The sequence below is a fragment of the Anser cygnoides genome, chromosome 2 (assembly GCF_040182565.1).
Source record: "Anser cygnoides isolate HZ-2024a breed goose chromosome 2, Taihu_goose_T2T_genome, whole genome shotgun sequence".
Taxonomy (NCBI): domain Eukaryota; kingdom Metazoa; phylum Chordata; class Aves; order Anseriformes; family Anatidae; genus Anser; species Anser cygnoides.
The window spans coordinates 157,939,645-157,961,050 of NC_089874.1; the positions used below are offsets into that span (position 1 = coordinate 157,939,645).

A 21,406-nucleotide genomic window follows, 5' to 3' on the forward strand; every position below is an offset into this window, starting at 1 on the left:
CACTGTCTATCCTTTAATAGCGGTTTATTTTGTTTAATAATGTTTTCATCCTGGTGACATACTGCTAAACAACCAGGTATCTCCAGAAAGACAAGAGGTGTTACTGTAGTGTACTCTTACCGTATGCTGAAGGGATGATGTAATTTGGTGTAGAATTCTGTCTCAACAAAATAAACCACCACCAACAACAACAATAACAACAACAAAAACACACAGCAGCACCCATTTTGTAAAGAAAATACTTAATATCCTCCTACATCCTTTATTACAAAAGACTAAATACCATAAAGGAAACCAAACACTTAGCTAAGATAAATGTTTTCCACAGACTTTGTTATTTCACACTTCCTGTAGATCTGCCTTTCTTTTGTTTTGTTTACACTCAAGCGACGCTTACACACAACTATTCTTCCTGGTCTTACCATCCAACCCATGGACACAGACAACCAGGTGAATTCCATCTTCCAAATTTTCTTCCTCTTCCTCTGGTGGAAAATATGGGATATCAGAAGCTAGTACAGATAAGTCACTGTACAGAAATCCTTCAATCTTCATTTCTTTTTTAAATTTTTCTTTGGCCTGATAAAAACTGGAGAATAGATTAATTAATCACAGTAGAACTGGGTGTTCAACAACAAACCCTCAAACTAGAAATAAGAAGGTTCTATTCTGATTGAGAGAAATCAAGATGCAGGGAAGAAAATCTGTTCCCAAATGATTTTATGTCATACAGGGAATGGGTAAAAACCTTCAGCATCTCAAACCTACTAGAGGAACAAAAAGAACCTTCTGGTGGCCAAAACCAATGAGAATAAAATGCAGAATTGCAAAATCTACATCTTATAAATGTCCTCAGACATACTGACACTGAAAAGCAAAATTATAGCATCAGATGCATTTATAGGCAGGTAGAAGTTGCTCTCCCCATTCCTCAGACAGCGGAGTTTAAGGGTACACCTCATTACAGAGATGACACATTTTGGTTTGGTTTGGTTTGGTTTGGTTTGGTTTGGTTTGGTTTGGTTTGGTTTGGTTTGGTTTGGTTTGGTTTGGTTTGGTTTGGTTTGGGGTTCTCTTGAAAACACTTAGTGGCTAAGAGGAAAAGCAGCTCAGAGCTGAAAGAACTAAGATAACAGCTTGTCTGATGAAGGCCTAAAGTTTGACACATGAACTCACCTAGAAGCTACACAAAGGTGCTAAACACTTCAGTGGCTTTTTGACTTAGCAAAACTTATCCAGAGCTTTTAGGAATTAATAATTGCAATATAAGTGTAGAATTAGAAAATTGGGATGGACCAGGCTAGGAGATATAAACCTTTAAACCTTGGGGGTAGCCTAAGGCCAATCGGAATGATGGTGAACAATTAATTACATCAACCTTACTGATATTAAAGGGACTCAATAACAAAAAAATCTAATATTCTGGCCATGGACCTAGAGGCCCTGAATTCATCAATGCATGAATACACGGTTAAGTATTCTGCTTCACAGAGAAGGAATAAATTTTGTGCTTAGATCAAACAGGATTTACAGCAGGGGTCATAAATTGAACCTCGAGATGTTAAAAAAAATAAATAAAAACAAAAACAAAAACAAAAATTAAAATTAAAATTAAAATTAAAATTAAAATTAAAATTAAAATTAAAATTAAAATTAAAAATAGAAATAGAAATAAGCCTTAGGTCCCAAATGAATGCACATGCAGAGAACCAACATGGGTGAATGGGTTGAGAAATTCCCATGCTACCATTTTCCCTCAGCACAGCAGAGACACAAAAAATATAACAAAATTATATATGTACTAGCATGTCAGTCTGTGAAATAGGGCACTGTAAAATCAAGACCATGATGTGGCATTTTTTCATGGGCTAAGAAACAAGAGAAAAACAAACAAACAAACAAAAACACCTTCTCTCCAGGTACCCAGTATGCTCATTCTCCCATTTTCCAGTTTCATTGAAGCCGATGCCCTGCCAACCAACCTGTGTTCCCCTTTCATAGTTTTGCTAATGAGTAAAATTAAGCAGAAAAGAAAAACGAGCTATGTGCTGCTATAGTGAAGCAAATATCTGGGATCAATATCCACATCTTGGTAATATGACTTCTTGGTGGAGGGCCAAATTTTAAAGACTATTTAGACACCTAAATCCCACTCATTTCCATGAGGATTAAGGACCTAATGTCTTTAAAGATCTTGGTTTCTCTGTGGTTTTGTTCTTCCTGTCTACTTAGATTATTTATCGTGTATAAACCATATGTCTATTTGGATAACTTATACTGTAATTCCAACAACTGCCTCTGAATCCAAACTTTCACTATGCTTACTGTACTAGGGCCCTGAACTTTGTCAGGGTCTCTTGGCATTACTGCAACATTAATTAAAAGTAATTAGACATTCTTACCTCAGCATCCTTTCATTGGCCTCTTCATCCACCTCATTTGAGTTAGAAGAAACAACTCCAAAGGAGCCTAGAGGCTGTCGTGTGATGGGGAACACAGCCTGCTTTGCAGAGAAGCCGACCATCGCAGGGGTCTCTTTGAGCACAGAAGAAAAGGGAAGACATGTGGCCGTGCAAGAGACAGAGAGGTTAACCACATCAACAGCCTTTCTGCTTTCCAGTGCTACCCCCTCTGTCGTCACTGAATGAAACCCAGTGCCATTAGCTACAAGTTTATGCTCTTGGCTCTCGGGTTCCTGAGGATATTCATCCTGGTAGGATCCTGAAGCAGGGTCTGCTGAGGCAGGTGAGTCATTGAGTTCAATTTCTTGTAACCCCTGCATTTCTGTGTACACCACCTGGCTCTCATCAGCAAGAGACCTACCACATTCTCCTTGCATTGAGCCAAATTCTGTTGAAGTCTCTGAAGCAGCTGAAACAGGATTACAAGTATCAGGTAACACCTTTATGCTTTGTGAGAAGCTCTCCTCTCCTGTTACTCTGATATCGGTGTAAAAGCCTTGTTCTATTTCAAAACTGTCCGGCTTAGGTTTACCCTTTGGATCCTTGATGCATGCATCAAACTTTTCTGTACTTTTGTCCAAGTAATTATTAGCCCTTGGTGTTTTTAAGCTGCACTCACCATTGCTCTCCAGTGACTGGAATTCAGAGATGTTATCTCCGAGTGACTTTGGACATACAGGTGGTTTTGCACACTCCAAACTACAGTAAGTCTCTGAAAGACTTTCTTTTGCCTCCTCCTTGTGTAATTCCATGTGACTACTACTGTGTTTGGCAGTGGGTTTGGGATGTTCTTTTGGTTCTAGCTGTCCACTTTCAGTGGTGATATGACACCCAGAGAAGTCCATGATTAATTGCTTATCTCCATCCTCTGTTTCCATGCTACTTTTTAAATATCCTCCTGAGTCTCCTGAGGTTGCTTCGCTGTGTTTGGATATATCCACCTCCTCCACAGGCTCTTCTGGGCTACTGATCTGAGGAGCTGAGACAGACTTGGTCAGTTTGGTAAGCTCCACTTCTCTCTCCTCTTCTTCAAAGGGCAAAGAGCTAATGGATGTGAGCGATGCTTGGATTCCACTGGGCAAGCTGGTATTGCTTTCTGTGTGGCCACCCTCCAGGGAATTTCGGTGGATGGCATGTCTCCGTACCAAATGGTGCAGGATCTCTCGATCGCTGGGCAGCTCCAGAGCCCGGCTACGAGCATCAGACCATGCCACCGAACTTGGTTCACTTTCAATGCCCGAATCAGATATTATGGAGGAGGATCTCTTTATAACCCCTGACATCAGGGTAAATTCTTCACACTCCTCAGTTCGTTGCTCCTTTGCGAACAGTTTCACTTCCAAGCTGTGGGCAGGCAAAGCTTTCAAAACAGGCAGCAGAGTCTTGTTGTCTGGATCTGCTGTTTTTTCAAGACTGGTTGACTCACTCAGTGCAAGCTCAGAAGTGAAATTATTCTCAGGATGACCAGATTCAGCTGTTTTTTCTATTTCTGACCTGTCTTCCAAGCCATCAGTTCCACATGCTCCGCACTCATACTGAGCACTGACAATTAACACGGGCTCACTTTTGTGGGCATCCTTATTGCTAGGTTTCATGTCTCCAGAGGTAACACCCGCTGCAAGTCTATTGTCTTTTAATAAAACTTCTTTGCGTGTTCTAAATTCCTCTGATGTGCATTCTGTATTGCCGGACTCTGAGTCAGTAGTTTCCTTACTTGAAACAAAAATATTTTCAGGTTTCCTTTGGCCTTCTTTGTTCAATGTACATACCTGAGATGTGGAGTGTGGGTTTAAACCCTTTGCTGCGTGAGCAGCACCTTCAGTACCACTGTACAAGCAGGACAGATTCCCATTTATCCTGTCTGTGTGTATTAGCAGAGTACCTTTCCCAAAGTCTGCTTTTGCTACTGCAGTGGCATCATTTGACGAAAAATCTTCCTTGTCGTCTATTACATCCATTTGCGTATTTTCAGGAACCTCAAAATCTGGGAAAACATCCAAATTCTGATCTGAAAGGAAGAAAAAAAGAAGTGGCATCTGCAAGAACACAACATATTACCCCAATGTGATGTGGGACTTGGAAAAGTGATTGTAAGGCCTAGAGAAGTATGTATATTTATGTTGTAAATTATCTCTACATTATTTATTATGTTAAAAATTATCTCTACATTAGAGTGATATTACAAATACAGATGACACAGGGCATTTAATTGGAATTATACTCACTAAACAGTTACAGTTAGTCCAAAAAAAGACTTTCCTCAGTACAACTGTATTTATACTGCTAATTTATAGAATTGGTAAATCAATCAGAGCTGGCACTTCTTTGCACTCCTGCTGTTGTACCACATTGTATGTAGTGTAGATATTGCTTGTGAATCAGTTTAATATGGAGTCATGATTTAAATATCTGTAGTTATTATTGTCAAAATTTAGCCAATTTGATAGCTCTGGAAATGGCCACAGGTCTTCTTTACTGGACCATGCTCACTTATGATACTATCTCTCTGCTACACTTAACAGTTGTTGAAAAGGGAAGCAAGGGCTATGAGGTTTTACTATACACTTGAAGAACTAAGTATTTTTTCTTAATGAAAAATGTGGTTTGGGTACTCCAGGGGAAATCATTTTTTTTTGTTGTTTGTTTTTTTGTTTTGTTTTGTTTTGTTTTTTTGAAAAGCAATACTCCCTTTTGGAAACAGTATTGGGCTTCACACAAATTTTAAGGTTTTTTGTTCTGACTTTTCTTAACACTAGATGTCACTCTGAGTATGATGTTAGTTAGTTGCCGTAACAAAAATCCAAATGGTTTTGCTTTCTTTCTAGATTTCGCCTCCAGTCCTTGCAACTAAACATCTTACTTGGAAGATGAAAACTATGAAGTTACAGGAAATACTCTAAAGTTCACTAGTAGAAAAAACAGAAGATTCACTTATATTTTACAGTGGATTATGCTCTGATCCAAGGCAGAGCCAGCCCAAGTAATATAGGATCATTTACCTACAGCTGCGGAAGTGAACCTCCTCAGCTCAAACTGTCTCATGTACCTTGGGGTGTTTCACTCACCTTTGCAAGGCAAATCCATGTACCTGTCTTCAAAAATAACTGGAAGCGTGTTCCAGTCCCCATCTATGTCGAGGCATTCCGCTGGCAGGGGGGGCATGCTGGTGAAGTAGTCTGAATTACGAATTTCTGTAGAAATCTGTCCATGACTTTGGATCCTGGCAGCAAAGTGCAAAAGAAATTGAGTATTCAAATGATTATCATGCTTTTCTCAGTCACTCCTGCAGCCAGGCAGTAAGGGCAGATGCGTAGACAATTACTAGATGTGCGTGCCCTTCAGCTGATATGGGGCAATACCATTTAATGTCTGTATTTAACACCCTCAGTGACAGGACAGGGTGCACTCAGTAGGTTTGCAGATAATACTGAGATGGGCAGGCAGACGTCTCATGAAGTTCAATAAAGACAAATGCCAAGGTGTGCATGGACGACGGCACAATCCCATGCAGCAGGGCAGGCTGGAAGTCATCTAGGCAGAAGGAATCATTGCAGGAACTTCCTAGTGGGAAGGTATGATTTGTCCCCTCTCTTTGTCACAGCTACAACCCATCTGCCACACTACCTGCAATGTAATGTCATCTGCTGCTCATTCACTCAGAGATTCCCTCCAAGCTGCAATAGCTCCCAGTCTGCCGCACCATGGACCATGTTGCAGAGCTAGCACTGAGACTAAAACTCAGTATTTATACTCCTTCATATTAAAAAATGTTTGCCAGGGCAAGTTCAGGTAAAATGCTAGCAAATTAGTCCACATCTGGCTGAATTTATGGAGTAGAATAAAGACCACCACAGTGTGGTGAAGGATGTCACACAAAGGAGATGAGCTCATTACACCAGGAGCATTGCACTCAGAAGACACAATGACAAAAGAACAGTCATTACATGACCAGAACAAAAAGTACATCTGCACAAAGCTGTTAGAAATAGGATGGAGTTTTCATCATCTGAATTTGTCTTTGGCTAACCTAACCCAGTTGAAGGAATGAACTACGACTTTGCTCCACAGCATTCAGAGTAGATATAAAGACATAAAATCCCTCAACAACTCTACCAGGCAAATTGTTTATACCAAGAACTTCTTCTTTCTATGAGCATGTAAAATGTCTGGCATAGAGTGGTCCAATAGTATTTTCCACTGCACCATGCTGATAAGAAGATTAAGGACAAAGACACCAAGGTTTCTGTTTTGATAGAAGGGCACTGCAGGTAGTTGAAAACTATGAGTCGTGTAAACAGACAAAGGAAAAAGTAGATTTGAGGGAATAGAACTTAAGGTTAGAAGCACCACACTCAGTAGTACTTCTAGTGTAATAGCAATTATCTGTGTCCATAACAGATGTTTGAAACAAATAACATGAATTATTTGGATATCAGAACATATTGTGAGTATTGTGGACTGTGGACAACTTTAGGCATACTCAATTACTGACTGGGGGATGGTAGGAGAAGATAGAGGCAATGTGTTTGAAAGGAGTACTCAGTGCTTGCAGAACATGTCCTGTGAGTTGATTTCTGTCTTTCAGATAGAGATTTCTTTGCACAGTCCCTCAATGCAAAACCTCTTTCTTTATTGGAAATCGCTCCTGCTGCTCCGTGACTCATTGCTGTCCTCCCATGGGTCACTGCAGATGACTGAGACTGGATCCCTCAACTGATTTTCCCATCAGGAGAAGAGGTCTGTTGCTCTGACTGTGCCAAGGGTTTCAAAACCCAGGTGCAGGAAGCAATAATCAAAAATCTCTTTGACCAGTACAGTGAGGAACAAGACCAAGAAGGACACATGGTAGGCCCTCTATCTTGCTTATACCTACCCTCAGAGCACTGTGGTATCTCACACACTTCTGGAAGAGCTAAGGCACATTGGCTCAGCTACTGCTTGTTGGTAGAACTAGAATAACTGTTCTGTTCCACCCTTTGGCACATGTAAAATGCTACCTGGCTTTCATCAAGGAATGTTACATTAAGCTGGCACAGGGATGTGGGTTTGGCTAAAATAAATACATTAATACATTGTTCTGATGAGTTTTCCTACATAAGCAACTTCTTCAAAAATGTGGAATCAAATGCATTGTTTGTTTAGTTCTGTTGAGTCTTTCCTGAATTAGTCTGCATATCCTAAGGAATAAAGAGGGAGGAGGAAAGCTTTTTGTAGACAGCTGGATGAAAGGAATTTTGGACAGGTACCATAGGATGGCACAGTGACAATATTTTAGATTATCATTGGCAGGAGGCAGGTAATCACCTTGTGGTAGTTAACTGGAAGAAACACTTTATACATTATGAAGCAAAACTCAAACGACAAATTTGTAATTCAATTGGTCTGTCCTCATGCCAGCACAGAAGATTCCTACATCCAGACAAAAAAAAAAAAAAAAAAAAAAAAAAACTTGTGCAAACCAGCATACTGGCTTCAACTTCAGAACATAATTGTTGTTGTCTATCATTTGCTCTTACCAGCTATTTTTTCCTCAAAGATAGGCGAGTCATTGATTGCTAAAACATGAATCAGACAGCAGTCACAAACAGCTAGCTGCTCAGTCTTGCCTGCAGCAACACCTGGGTATTTGGAGTTAAGCCCTAGCACTATAACAAAGTTCTCACTGACATACTAATAAACAGCATCGGTGTTTATACTAAAGGCCACGTGTAAAAATCATAAGTAAACTTGCTTTGAGACCAGTCCCTGGCACAAGAAAAATGAATCATTAATGATAGGTGTAGGAAAAACTATTTTTTTCTGCAAAGTGTTGGGAGGCTTTGTCACCTGCTACAGCCACCTGCTGTGTGATATCCAACCTATTGGAAACTGTATTTCCTGTTCTATTTGAGCAGTCAGATACTGCTATGCATGTAGGTGCATGACCTAACAGAATTCACAACCACAGTATGGAAGGCAAAAAGCCCCCTCATCTAGTAACAAGGAAGAAATAACTGGGGAAAAACCTGCTCATGTGTAAGGTGTTTGTACAGCACCCAGCACACCAAGAGCTGAACTCATCTGAAGCCTCTCTGAACACAATTAATACTCCCTGCTGGCACCCTCACCACTATACTCTGGGAGCCAAGATTCTGCTTTTCTAACTGCACTATCTAGCACAACCAAAAGGAAAACAGGACTCTGCCATGAGGCCTGTATATACCGAATTTACCTCACAGATCAATTTTTAGCATTTGCAAGCTATTTTATTTTTTGTATTCTATCTCCTTGATAATCACTAAGGAAAATTATGCTTATCTGTAGGAAATGGGCTAGCTCTGTGGCTGTCTGGAGAAATAAAAGCACTTCATGCAATTAGGCTTCTCCTTGTGCAGGGCTGTGTTTGCCCAGTTGGGGCCATGACTGTCTTTGACCTCACCCTCGGGTCCTGCCATGGGTCTTTCCATGTACACAGTTTACTTAAAAACTGACATGGGAGGACTAAGTGAGCACAGCTGGGCCCCTGCAGCCGTGGCCCTGCTCTAGTTTGTCAGAAAAAGGTACCCTTGTATAACCCATCCACTAATGAAGTCATGGCCTTTTCCACCAGCACTGAATCAGCCTTAATGTTCCTAGCGACAGCTCTGAGAAACTCATTTTCTTCTTTGCTCTTGGTTGGAAACAGATGTCTCATTTAAGCCTTATCATCATGACAGAACGTGATGTCGTGGCCTTTAAGCCACTTCTGAAAAGTGTGTTTCTGTTCTGGTAATGCTGTTGTCCTCCTGTGATAACAGGCTGTTTCAGTGCAGCAAAAGTTCAGACATCCCTCATTACTTTGAAATTCATATCTGAGCAGCTTTCCTTTAACTCTGCCGTCAGGGGTCAGGTCCTGAGTATCATCCATGCTCTCCACTTGGAATCACTGGCTAAAACTGAAGGCAGGATTTGCACTACTGCAGCTTTAAAAGGGGCTCCTCATACTCTGCAGTTTTGGTCAAAGCAAGCAGTGTCAAGCAGATGGAAATCTGGAGTACTGCATGCAGCTCTAGGGCCCCCAGCACAAGAAGGACATGGAAGTATTGGAATGAGCTCAGAGGAGGGCCACAAAGATGATCAAGGGGCTGAAGCACCTTGCCTATGAAGACAGGTTGAGGGAGTTGGGGTTGTTCATCCTGGAGAAGTCTCTGGGGAGGCCTTACAGCGGCCTTCCAGTGCCTGAAGGGGCCTACAGGAAAGCTGGGGAGGGACTCTGTGTCAGGAAGGGGAGTGATAGAACAAGGGGTAACGGCTTTAAACTAAAAGAGGATAGATTTAGATTAGATATAAGGAAGAAATTCTTTCCTCAGAGGGTGGTGAGACCCTGACACAGGCTGCCCAGAGAAGCTGTGGATGCCCCATCCCTGGAGGTGCTCAAGGCCAGGCTGGATGGGGCTTTGGGCAACCTGGGCTGGTGGGAGGTGTCCCTGCCTATGGCAGGGGGGTTGGAATTAGGTGGTCTTTAAGGTCCCTTCCAACCCAAACCATTCTATGATTCTATGAAATAATTACCTTGCTCACGTTTCATAGCATATTTTTGTGAATGCAGCCTAGTGCAATGTTTATTTTCCCAAACTGTTTTGTACTGTTGATTCTTGAGCAATGAGTTATCAGCCCTGAGCTCATATCCCTCCTACGGTTCCTCCATCTAATGTGGTGGTGTCCCCTTGTGGTCCTCCACTGCTGCTTCCAGTGAACATTCACATCTTTGTGTTGTCTATTTAATGAATCAAGGTTCCTGTCTGCATGTACAGATGATCCTTTCTGCTATAGAAAGTGGGGATGGACTAAAGACCAAAATAAAGCCATGACTGCCTATAACCAAAAGTATTATAAGAGGGAGTAAAAAGCAAACTCTTAAATGTTATTTTTCTGTTGCTTTTCAGCTGTTACCTCCTATGAAAATTGCCAGTACTAGATCTGGTATAGGGAGGTTAGGAAGTTAATTGAAGAACGACATCAAAAATATTTGTCTGCCCTGAGGCTGATGTTGTTGGAGATAAGCTCTGCAGAGACATGTACCCAGTTGGGAAGAAAGGTAGGGAAAGAGGATTCCCCCACATCATATCCCTAAAAGGCTCTTGCTACAGTGTTTTAGTCACTCCCTGATGTTGTAAGTATTGTGAGAGCAGAGAAAGAAAAAGAAATATCTTACAGGAATCTTACAATTAATCATCTCTAGGGCCTGATTGGAGTTACTTACTTTTGACATTAGTTTCAATGCATTTACAATATGGAGCTAGAGTAGACCTAGTGATTTCTCTCAAACCAAAGCCTTCCATACCCAGCAGAAAAGACTTCAGTCTTGGTAGAAAAATGTTTTAAGCAACTACATTTTCAGCCTTCCCAGTGACAGGGGAGAGTCAATGAGTTACTTACAGGCCTTCCTGGAATGTCAGCACAGCGAGTTTCTGGTGCTCAGTGTAGAAGAAGGCTTCTGAGAATCTCCTTACCTGAGGGAGAAACACACAAATTAAACCTAAGATCTACTGAAAGGTGTCAAGCACAATCAAGCTGAAAACAGAGCAATGCATGTCAGGACCAGATTCTTTAGTATGCTCTGCCTGTTTTGCACCACTCTGGTGACAGAAAGAAAACAAAGAGCTCAACTCTGCTTCACTTTCCCAGTCCAGCACAAAGCAGCTGGTGCTGTTGCATATTTTTCTGGGAGGGAAGAAGTGTCCCTTGAGAGGAAATCAAGATTTTCTTATATGCACCTTCTGACTACTTTTCTAAAAACTGTCAAATTTACCATTTTGTCCTTGTAATATTAAAATGAGGAAGATTTCTTCCTTTCCCACTGTACAAATCATAGCAGCAGTGGAGTGAGTTACTAAATTAGAACGATTCATAATTGATCATCTTTTCTGTGGGAACATTCACAGTGGTTCCCAAGATGATAAAGGAAGTTTTACACTTCAGCCTAGAGAAGAATAAGCCCTGTCACGGTAGAAACACATCTGCCTATGTCACGATACTTACAAATGAGAGCTTTTCAAATCTCTTCATAGACATTTGATCTGCTCAGTGTTGGATAATCAATTACAAAAGAGCCACAGATCTGAAATGTCTGGCAGAGCACAGAGTGTGTAATAAGCTATAAAATATTCAGTGTTTCTATCTGCCCTGGAATAAGCTTTGAGTTTCAATCAATCCATCATGATATGCAGTCAACTGTACTGAACTGCTAAACTGCAGCCCATACATTGCTAATAATATTTGTAAAAGCGACCTGTATTATGGTGTCAGAGAATGGCAGTGAAAAGCACAGCATCTCAGCATCTCCCTAAATCCCAGCCGTACTTCAACAAATGGCTTTTCTAATACAAGAATGACTATCACCTCTTTTAAAAAAGCGGATTGTTTTTTTTGGAGGTCTCAAACTGTTTTCTAGAACTAGGAAAGTTTTATTACGCACAGTTTATATAGGGAGGAACTGAAGCACATGAAGGTATGTCTTTTGCCAAAGGTCATGCCAGCAGTTGGCATCAGTTGAGACTAGGTTTCACCTTGCTGGAGCTGGGGGCCTACAGAGTTGGGTCCTTTGGCTGATCAAGTCATCCAGGTCCTCTGAGTTAAATGATACATAGTTAAAATAGCCTCAGCATCATCCACCTCTTCCTGAATGTTATGTCTCCCTTTTGCAAGCATAAACATTATCTTATCTCCAGTGACTGGACCTCCACTGACTTTAACAAGAACCAGTATGTGAATTGGGATATTAGCACCTACACTGTAGCCTTCTAACGCTAAACAAGATGAACCCTAGCCTTTTCTCTATATCTCTTTTTTAATGATTAGATCAGGCTATGAGTTCAGCTCAACAAATGTGATAAAAGTGATGTATGGTCAATAACCCAAAATGTCCTCATGGAAGGCACAGCACTTGCTGAACTAATCAGGTAAGCAGCTTTGATAAAGTTAGCCCAAAAGGCATTTGCTTTTGTGCCTTCTTTATTATCAAGAACCAATTTCCACATGCACAGTATTAACATTTCATTTCGTGAAACTCACTAGGAGAAAGGCAAGAACTAGCTGTATATATGTGACATAGTGAAGAGAGCAAATCTATATTCCTCATGGTAGTTTTTTGAAAGAAATTGAGACAAACTCATCTTTTGGCTATTTGTCATTGTGATGCCTTTTAAAACTTATGTTTGTGATGGATGGATACCTAGCAAATACGGGGCATATCCACCTCTTTTCAGCCACCTCATGTTCCATGCTGTATTTTGGTATTCAGAGTACATTTATTTTACAGAGGATTCTGGGTACCATAAAAGCAACATCATTGCAAAAATTGAAATCCGTAATTTTAAATTCTCTTCTTTACTCCTTGTCCTACTCACCACATCTCCCATAATGGTTCATAAGGCGTAACAGTAAGAGAAATATCTATCCAGATATATCACCAGTGTCTGTCAAGAAGTTGCCGTTACAGAACTTGCTTTTAACTTCTTAACGTTACCCTTAGCATATGATGCTCCTGAGTCAGATAAGCTGTGACTTCTGGATGGAGTGTTGCCACCTCCAGGAACTGGGTCCACAGGGCCAGGAGGTGGGAGCAAAGCCAGGCGAGGTCCTTGCTTATCTGTTCTGCTATCTTCTCTGGGTTGCTCAGCAGCTGGAGAGGAGAAAGGGCATTCTGAGATCAAGACAGTGGCATGACAGAAAATCAGTTAGCATGTTAGATTAAGACTTTATAGGAAAAAGAACAACAACATATCCTCATGATTTAAAATTATTATTAAAGCCACTATTTTGAATTATTTCACCCCATATCATGCAGGTGAGAATTCCACGTTTTCTCTTTAAAAGTCATGTGGTTTAATGCAGAGTCTCAGCTACATATCTGGAGAGAAAGATCAAGACGATCAAGGGACTACAGCACCTCTCCTACAAGGAGAGACTGAGAAAGCTGTGACTGTTCTGCCTGGAGAAAAGATGGCTCAGGGTGGATTTTATCAATGTGTATAAATATCTGAAGGGAAGGTGCAAAGAAGATGGAGCCAGGCTTTTTTCAGTGCTGCCCAGTGACAGAACAAGAGGCAATGGGCACAAACTGGAACAAAAGAGGTTCCCTCTGAACACCAGGAAGCTCTACTTTGCTGTGCAGATGACAGAGCATTGGCACAGGTTGCCCAGAGAGGCTGTGGAGTCTCCTCCTTGGAGATATTTAAAAGCCATTTTGGCATGGTCCTGGGCACCCTGCTGTAGGTGCCCCTGCTTGAGCAGGGAGTTGGACCCGATGACCGCCAGAGATCCCTTCCAACCTCAACCATTCTGCGATTCTGTCATTCTGTGAAGTGGGAACAGCTTCAATATTTCCAGAAACTTTACTGCAGATATAGTAGATGGAAAGGAAAAAAAAAAAAAAAAAAAAAGCGCAGATTCCAAACTACCCACCAGATGGTGCTGGATGCTCTGAAATAATAAAGCATGGCCCGTTGTCTCCTTTCTGATTGCAAAAAAAAAAAAAAAAAAAAAAAAAAAATCTTTCTCAGCCACGTCACACTAGAATGCCAGATGGGTGATTATAGGGAAAAAAAAAAAAAAAAAAAAAAAAGGCAAAAAAGCACTGTGTCCTCAACACACGATGCAAACAGACATCACAGAGTCTGCTGGTGCTTCTGTCCCGCACAGGGATGGGATGGGGTCTTTGGTGTTCCCAGCTGCAATTCTGCACTGAACCACGGCAGCCCAAGGAGTGCAGATCAGCAGCAAAGTCTCTGCATACCGACCACCCCCCCCACATCCCCCCTCCCAGTTTGACAATTTCTTCAACAACAGGCATTGCATTTTACCTTCACTGGGTTGGCACAGAGGCAACTGAGACTGCGTCTGTTCTTAGGGACCCTACCTGCCTCCATGAAACAGGTAATACTTCCAAAAATACGCCATAAATAATACCACAGGGAGTCATTCTTTCTTGGCCAGGTCTTATTTTTTTATTATTTTTTTCTTTTGGCTAGAACTGCAGTCTAGTTGAAAGCCTGCTTATTTCTTGCACCGTTTATTATGCAGTTAATTTTCAGTCTGGTGACACTGCAATGTCATGATTAAAAGCAAATTGTGTGAGACAGAAACAGAGAAGATGCATGTATGGATAATAACCACAGATACTGTCAGAGTTTACTTTGTTTGGGTGCTATTGTGTTTTAATGATTTGTCCAAAATGTCACAAGCTTCAGTACCCATTCTGGTACCAGAGAAAAAATGCTGTTAAACAAAATATACTCCCCATATATCACTCTTTGCAGAGTTAGGACACTTCTTTATTTCTGTACTCAATTTTATTTTTATTTGAAATTTAGCCAGTAAGCTACTTCTTACATCAAAGACTGAAAGCAGAGTCTTCAAAGAACATGAATTATTAATGTAAGCCATACTAGGACAAGGAGCATGATGGCTATTTTTCTAGTTTATTGATTCTTAACCTTTTGAACAGAAAGGAAAGAAGGAAGGAAAGAAGAAAGGAATAAGAAGGAAGAGAGGAAGAGAGGGAGAGAGGAAGAGAGGAAGAGAGGAAGGAAGGAAGGAAGGAAGGAAGGAAGAGAGGAAGGAAGGAAGGAAGGAAGGAAGGAAGGAAGGAAGGAAGGAAGGAAGGAAGGAAGGAAGGAAGGAAGGAAGGAAGGAAGGAAGGAAGGAAGGAAGGAAGGAAGGAAGGAAGGAAGGAAGGAAGGAAGGAAAGGAAGGCAGGCAATGCCTACTCCTAATTGTGAGAATTTTGCTGCCACGTACAGAGCAAGAGCCTGGCAACCCTTGCAATGCAGGTTAATTCCCAAGGACTCAGTTCCTCAAAGCAAAGCCCAGCAATTAAAATGATCACCAAATATGATTCTGGCTATTCTGCTCAAGTACTTGCTGCTGTGCAGTTCATCATGACTGCACTTTTCAAACCCCACTCAGGGTATTCTGGTTTTAACTACACTGTTATGCAAAACACATTTAGAGGGCTTTTTGGAGGAATTATTTTTTGCTCGATTGCTTACAAATTAATCACACAATTAAAAAAATATTGTCCTTCCATTTTCTCATTTTGAATATCTGCTGTGTCCTTGGGTTGAATACAAAACAGGGTAAAACTCACTTTCTTCCCTTCTTTTGTTTTTATTTAATTTTAAAAACGGACCTGACTCTGGTAACACAGTGGTAATGGGAAACTAACCCCACAGGCTTCTCTCTGTATGGTTTTAATAGCATTTTCTTCCTTTATAAATGACTGCTCTTCGTATTTTCTGCTGAAGAGAAATGGTTTCAGTTCACGTATTCCTAGAGGCAAAAATACAGGGAGAGCTTTGCCAATACTCATCTGAACACCATACAGAGGTCCACACAACTTCTGCACGTACATTGCAGAGATGGTCAGTGTTGCCTCTAGATCCCAACAATATTGTACGGGGTCTCAATATTTATGTCTTATGAGTCTCTGCAAATTCACTGTCTTAATCATTAAATTATCAATAGAAAGTTATGATTCCAGGATGCTAATGCCAAATATTTTCATGGCATATAGGAAAATCATAGTTGGTTTTTGTTTGTTTGTTTGTTTGTTTTTGTTAACCCAAAGCCATTCTAGCTGTTGTGTTCTCCTATCTGATGCTACACTGTTACAGGCAGCTTTCAAAAAACAGTCAGGGCAATCTGGCTTTACTAATAAGGCCATGCAAAACAAGTCAAGAAGCTTCTTAGGAGAACAAGAATTGGACAGGAATTAGAAAATACAAAAAAATTAGGGCTGACATTTTCTGTTGTACGCCAAGCCAATTTGGACTTTGCTGGACTCATAAAAAATAAGTCCTAAGGAGTCTCTAGTGAGTGTTGTCTGACCCCCACATACACTTAAGGTTTCTAAATTTCTGCAATCTAGTTGAGTTGAGCCCCATAATTTAGGTTTCTCTACATCAAATTTAAATGAAATCAAATTTATTTCAAAGAATCCAACTTATGACTTAGAATTAAGAAATTTGCCTTTTCAAACATTTTTTACACACGGCTGACAAACATTAGCTTACCATTTGTAACTGTAGTGTAAATGTACTCGCAGTTCGGTTTGGTTTCAAATTCCCTTCATTAATTGTTATTTTGTCTTTCTTCCCTATGCTGTTTTCCTGCTAATAACCTGAGCAAATCAAAACTATTAGATCTCTGACTATAAAACATTTTCCCCAGTGATCAACTGCTGTTTGCATTTCTTCCTGACAACCTTGATGACTTGCCTGTGTCTCACTTGAAGCCAACGCAGCAGAAGTTCAAGACAGTAATTCAGTTGCACAGTGCCAAAATCACTTGTGTCTTCCCATGAGCCTCCCTACACATTTAGGTGTTTTTATTTGAAAAAAAAATGTGGCTGCACAACCTGCCAAAAAATCTTTTCTCCTGTCAGCACAAAAGCTGTAATTGCAACCTATCCCCAAAGCATTTTTTTGTGCATACTCTTGACACTCAGGGCTAGGATCACTGAAGGATCCTAAAGCAATCCAGCTGGTGAGTCGTTAAAAGTGACAGAAACATTATGTAAGTGAATAATCAAAATTATGTGAAATTGTTGGTGAAAAAGAAACATTCAGCAAACTTTCTGCTGGCACCAAATTCCCTCTCTCCCCACTCTGATACATGATTGTACTGTCTCAGTGCACTTGAAAAATGGACTTGCGAAAAGCAGACCAATTCTGTTGAAGAAAATACCTGCAGCTCTGTACAAAGCTGAGATAACGTATCTTCCGTGGAAAGCTCTTCTAGGGAAAAGAAACACAGAGAAAGAAACATATCAGGATTGAGAACATTAGGCGTGAAATGTTAAAGCTCTACTGTTTATTCACACAATGAATAGTCATTTGATGTTCTTTGCCAATGGACTTGTTTCTGTTCGGATGTGGGCCCCCCCACGATACACCTTGTACTTGCAGAGGTACAGCTACAATTTCTGCTTATGCAGACCCAAACCGTTAAACCTGCACATGTTCTGGAAGGTTGTTAGGATGCAGAGGACAGAATTTCAGGGCTTTTCGTTGTCTACCCTCTCCCTTAGTAGAAGTTTGCTTACTAGGCTTTGGTGTTTATCAGTCTATATAAACACCTGAAGGGAGGCTGCAAAGAGCCAGGCTCTTTTCAGTGGTGCTCACTGGAAACGGGCACAAACTGGAACACAGAAGGTTCTGTCTAAACATCAGGAAGCACTTCTTTACTGTGCAGTGCTTGAGCACTGGCACAGGTTGCCCAGAGAGGTCGTGGAATATCCCCACTTGGAGATCTTCAAAAGCCACTTGGACATGGTCCTGGGCACCCTGCTCTGGGTGTCCCTGCTTGAGTAGGGGGTTGGACCAGATGGACTCTGGAGGTCCCTCCCAGCCTTAACCATTCTATGATTTATGGCTGATTCCTGACCTAAATGCAATATTATCTCACCATTGGAAAATGTGAGCAAATGACGTACAATAGGTGGTTCTCCTTATCATGCTACATGAGGCCATGTATTAAATGCCCTACATGTATGACTGCTAACAGACTGAGCATCTCTGCATCACCCTGTGGAATGTGAAGTACGTCACCACCCCTAGACCACGCAGCATTGCTTTGATATAGCCCTGAGAGAATCCAGCATAGGGACTCTCCACATTAAATGCACCACAAACTATAAAGCAGAGGAAGACATAAATCAGCTCTCCAACTTTGACAGCCAGATTTTGCAATGTGGAACTTTCTAGTAGTATACAGAAAGAAACAAAGCAGAGAAACCAAGCAACCGATCCCCTCCCCAATCCCCAAGTGATTCTTCTTAAATAATACTGAGGAATTTAAGAGGACAGAGTGAGATGTGTAACACCTCAAAAATATCTCTCCTCAGTTGGTAAAATTTGGGAGACAACAATTTCCACTTTTAAAGTCTAAACTAGACTATTAATTTTTTAATATATTATTCAGGGGGCTAGAAAAAGGAATTTAGAAAGTCCACAGAGGAGATTTATTGTCTTGTATTTATCTTAATTATCTTTAGAAACCTATGACGAGATTAATTTCACCAAATATAGATGCCTAAAACTGAATGAGTCATTTATATTATTCTCCTGGCCAGTGAAGAAAAATGAGCAAGTACAAGGTGCAGTTCATGTCATCCTAAGGCAGAGAGCACTACTTGTCAGATAACACGTTTTATTGTCCTAAATGGGCCTGTTTCTCCCCAGTGACTGTAAGGACAGTCCAGGCAACTGTCTCATATAAAAACTGGCTTGATATTCATCATCCTGGGTAAATCTTATACCCCATGATTTTTTCTGTGCTTTGCAACAGGCCTCAGAAGGCTAGCCTTAAAATCCAATCTTCAGTAGATTTTTAGGCTGTGAATAAAATGATGCAAAGAGTGCTCTGCTCAAGCAGCTAAAAAGGGTATTTGCATTTAGTAAATTTGCATGTATTACAACAAGTACATTTGCAAATTAAGTGCCTGCTTCAGTACTAGTAGTCATTTGAAAACTAAGTCAACTGTATTCAGAAAGCCAATATGTGCGTATCTGGGGCTGTTCTTCAGTTGTGGTCAACCAACCATACGTAACTCTGCCATCTCCCAGTCTATAAGCCTGTCAAGGTAAAATACAAATCATCTAAAAATGTGCCTGATAACCAAGATGCCTGAAGCAAGGGTTTTGTTGCATGTTGAATTCTGTTTGACAGCTCATAAATTGCAAATAAAAATGCTGTACTTTTTTTTTCTTTTTTTTTTTTCCTCATAGCTGAATTGAATAACACAGTATGTGCTCTTCCCATCCCATGAGTTTCAGGTTTCCCATGAGTGGAAATATATATCGGGGAACAAAACATAAAGTGGAAAATAGAAGCTATCAAGCTCATAAGTCTGTACAGAATAATGTATTATATTTGAAAGTGCATGTAGTACCTACACAGTAAAAAAGGAGAATGATTTTATCCTCCCTTTTTTAAATCTGCTGCCCAATGCAATCAATTCTCTTAATATAATTATCCCTGAAATACAACAAACTGCTAACTTAGAAAAAATGTGCATTCAGATGTACAATGAGACAAAACCACAGATGAGACACATGCCTTAAATTCAAAGAAACAGGTGGGAGCGCAGGAATTAGTCAGGGATGCTCCTCATTTTCACAGGAGCTCATGCTGTCATTACAAACATGACTAAACACAAATTACTGAGCTCCGTCCTGCAAATCCAGCCAGACAGCACTTCTGTGTTGGACCCAATAGGCCTGACCAGTTAAAAATGCTTCTGCCAAAAAATCTAGAAAATCTATTTAAACAAATGAACTAGGAAGAAGAGCAGAATGTTTTTAAAGAGCAAGATGTAATTATAATATGGGCAGAGAAGTGCATTGTAAAGCATAAGGGAGGGAGTACATTTCAAAAACATTCATATCACCTTTCAGATTTTTGTTTTCAGTTTAAAAAAATACACATTTGGTTGAGAGTAAAAATTACTAGTCTTCACTAGATCTCATGGTGATTTTGAACTGGAAGTTAAAATCTCCAAAAAGTAATGGAGTCCAAATATCATTTAGAGGCAAGTATTCTGAGAAATTTATCAGAACACTTTACCCTTCTACATATCAGGCAACCTTCAGTTTCTATAAAACGATTTTCATAAGCGGAGAAAGCATTAGTGTTTAATAGTGTGCCAGAATAAACACTAATCAGGAAAGAGGGAGAAAAATCCTCTAAAATCTCTACACAGCCCAAGAATTTTAGTACTAAAATATGTATTGAAAACACAGCAATGGTCTATATTCAGTGATTTAAAATGTCTGTTCCCTTACCCAACTTCAGCTGTGGTAAATCAGGAATCTCCTTCATTATGAGGGTGTAGTACATGTGAAGTCCTCTTTGAGCATTCAAGAGCAGAAGACAGAGGTCCTTATGCCATTTGTACGCATGCTGCATGCAGTTTTCAGATGGGACATAAAAGCTGCCCTGTATAACAAAAGCATCAAGAAAAGAAAAATACAGAGATTACAATTATTGCTCTCCATTTGTCCTACAAATTTCCACAAAAATTTGATTGTGGTCAGCCTTTCACTTCTAACCAAGCATCTGGCAACCAGATCTACTTCCTAACCATATAACCCTAACACTGTCTCATTCTCTGCGCATGCTTTTCTCAAACCATACCAAAACTATTCGGTCCCAGGAATGCTGTCACATATATCCTGAAATTAAAATGAGGACAGAATAAGTCTTATTAGTAGATAGGATGGCAATACCATCTGCATTTTTTCACTACTATGAGTTTTTCTGTCCTCCAGGATCAACATCAGGTTTATTACTTGTCTTGCGAGAAAAGACGTCACTGGACAGTCCACAGCACATTTATACAAAACTGTCCCAAACTTCTTTACACTTAGAACATAAGCTGAGTTTACAATAAGGCATTCTAGATCAAAAGTTTTCAGTTCCATCAAAAGCACCACTTCTAGAAATAATTTATATTTGCAATTTGCACTGTTCAGACTTTAAAATAAAACTGTTTCTTAAACTGTGCTTTTGTGGCCAGAATTTCAAGGAGAGTTGCAAGTAATATTATGACAACTGTTAGTAATAGCTCTGTTTCCTAGGTCTCTGTGAATGATGCATTTTAGCGGTTTTCATCAGATCATGGAACTGCTATCCTCTTTCAATTTCTGGAAATGGTGCAGCAGAAAGGTCTGTGAGCACTTGCAGTCAATGGCTATAGCTGGTTCTTGATTCTCCACTGACTCTAGTCACGGGGTGGGGTGTGATGGTGTATTCCCCCACACACCTGAGCTTTCACCCATGATCCTGCTCAAGTGATAACCACCAGTGGGGGTCATGATGTCTGCAGACAGCTCAGATTGGACTCTGAGGAGACAGATAACAACACGATAGCCAAGGGCTAATTGAGCATGTGCCAACCAAAATATGGTTGGTATGCAAATATG

General features: G+C 40.4%; 1 protein-coding gene across 9 annotated transcripts in view; it reads right to left on the bottom strand.

Moving 5' to 3' along the window:
• Window positions 1-21,406, bottom strand: part of FAM135B (family with sequence similarity 135 member B) — a 204,799-nt gene that overhangs the window by 9,865 nt on the left and 173,528 nt on the right. For 8 of the 9 annotated variants that reach the window (XR_010828841.1, XM_066990767.1, XM_048049378.2 and 5 more), the window contains 7 exons: window positions 20,267-20,420; window positions 17,169-17,218; window positions 12,949-13,104; window positions 10,860-10,933; window positions 5,528-5,682; window positions 2,403-4,470; window positions 423-589 (listed from right to left, as the gene is read on the bottom strand). Coding sequence is in view for 8 of the 9 variants with exons in the window: in XM_066990767.1 (XP_066846868.1) it covers window positions 423-589; window positions 2,403-4,470; window positions 5,528-5,682; window positions 10,860-10,933; window positions 12,949-13,104; window positions 17,169-17,218; window positions 20,267-20,420 (2,824 nt within the window). In the remaining variant the exon portion in view is untranslated. The remainder of the gene's footprint in view (window positions 1-422; window positions 590-2,402; window positions 4,471-5,527; window positions 5,683-10,859; window positions 10,934-12,948; window positions 13,105-17,168; window positions 17,219-20,266; window positions 20,421-21,406) is intronic. The other variant, XM_066990771.1, reaches the window with a different exon arrangement.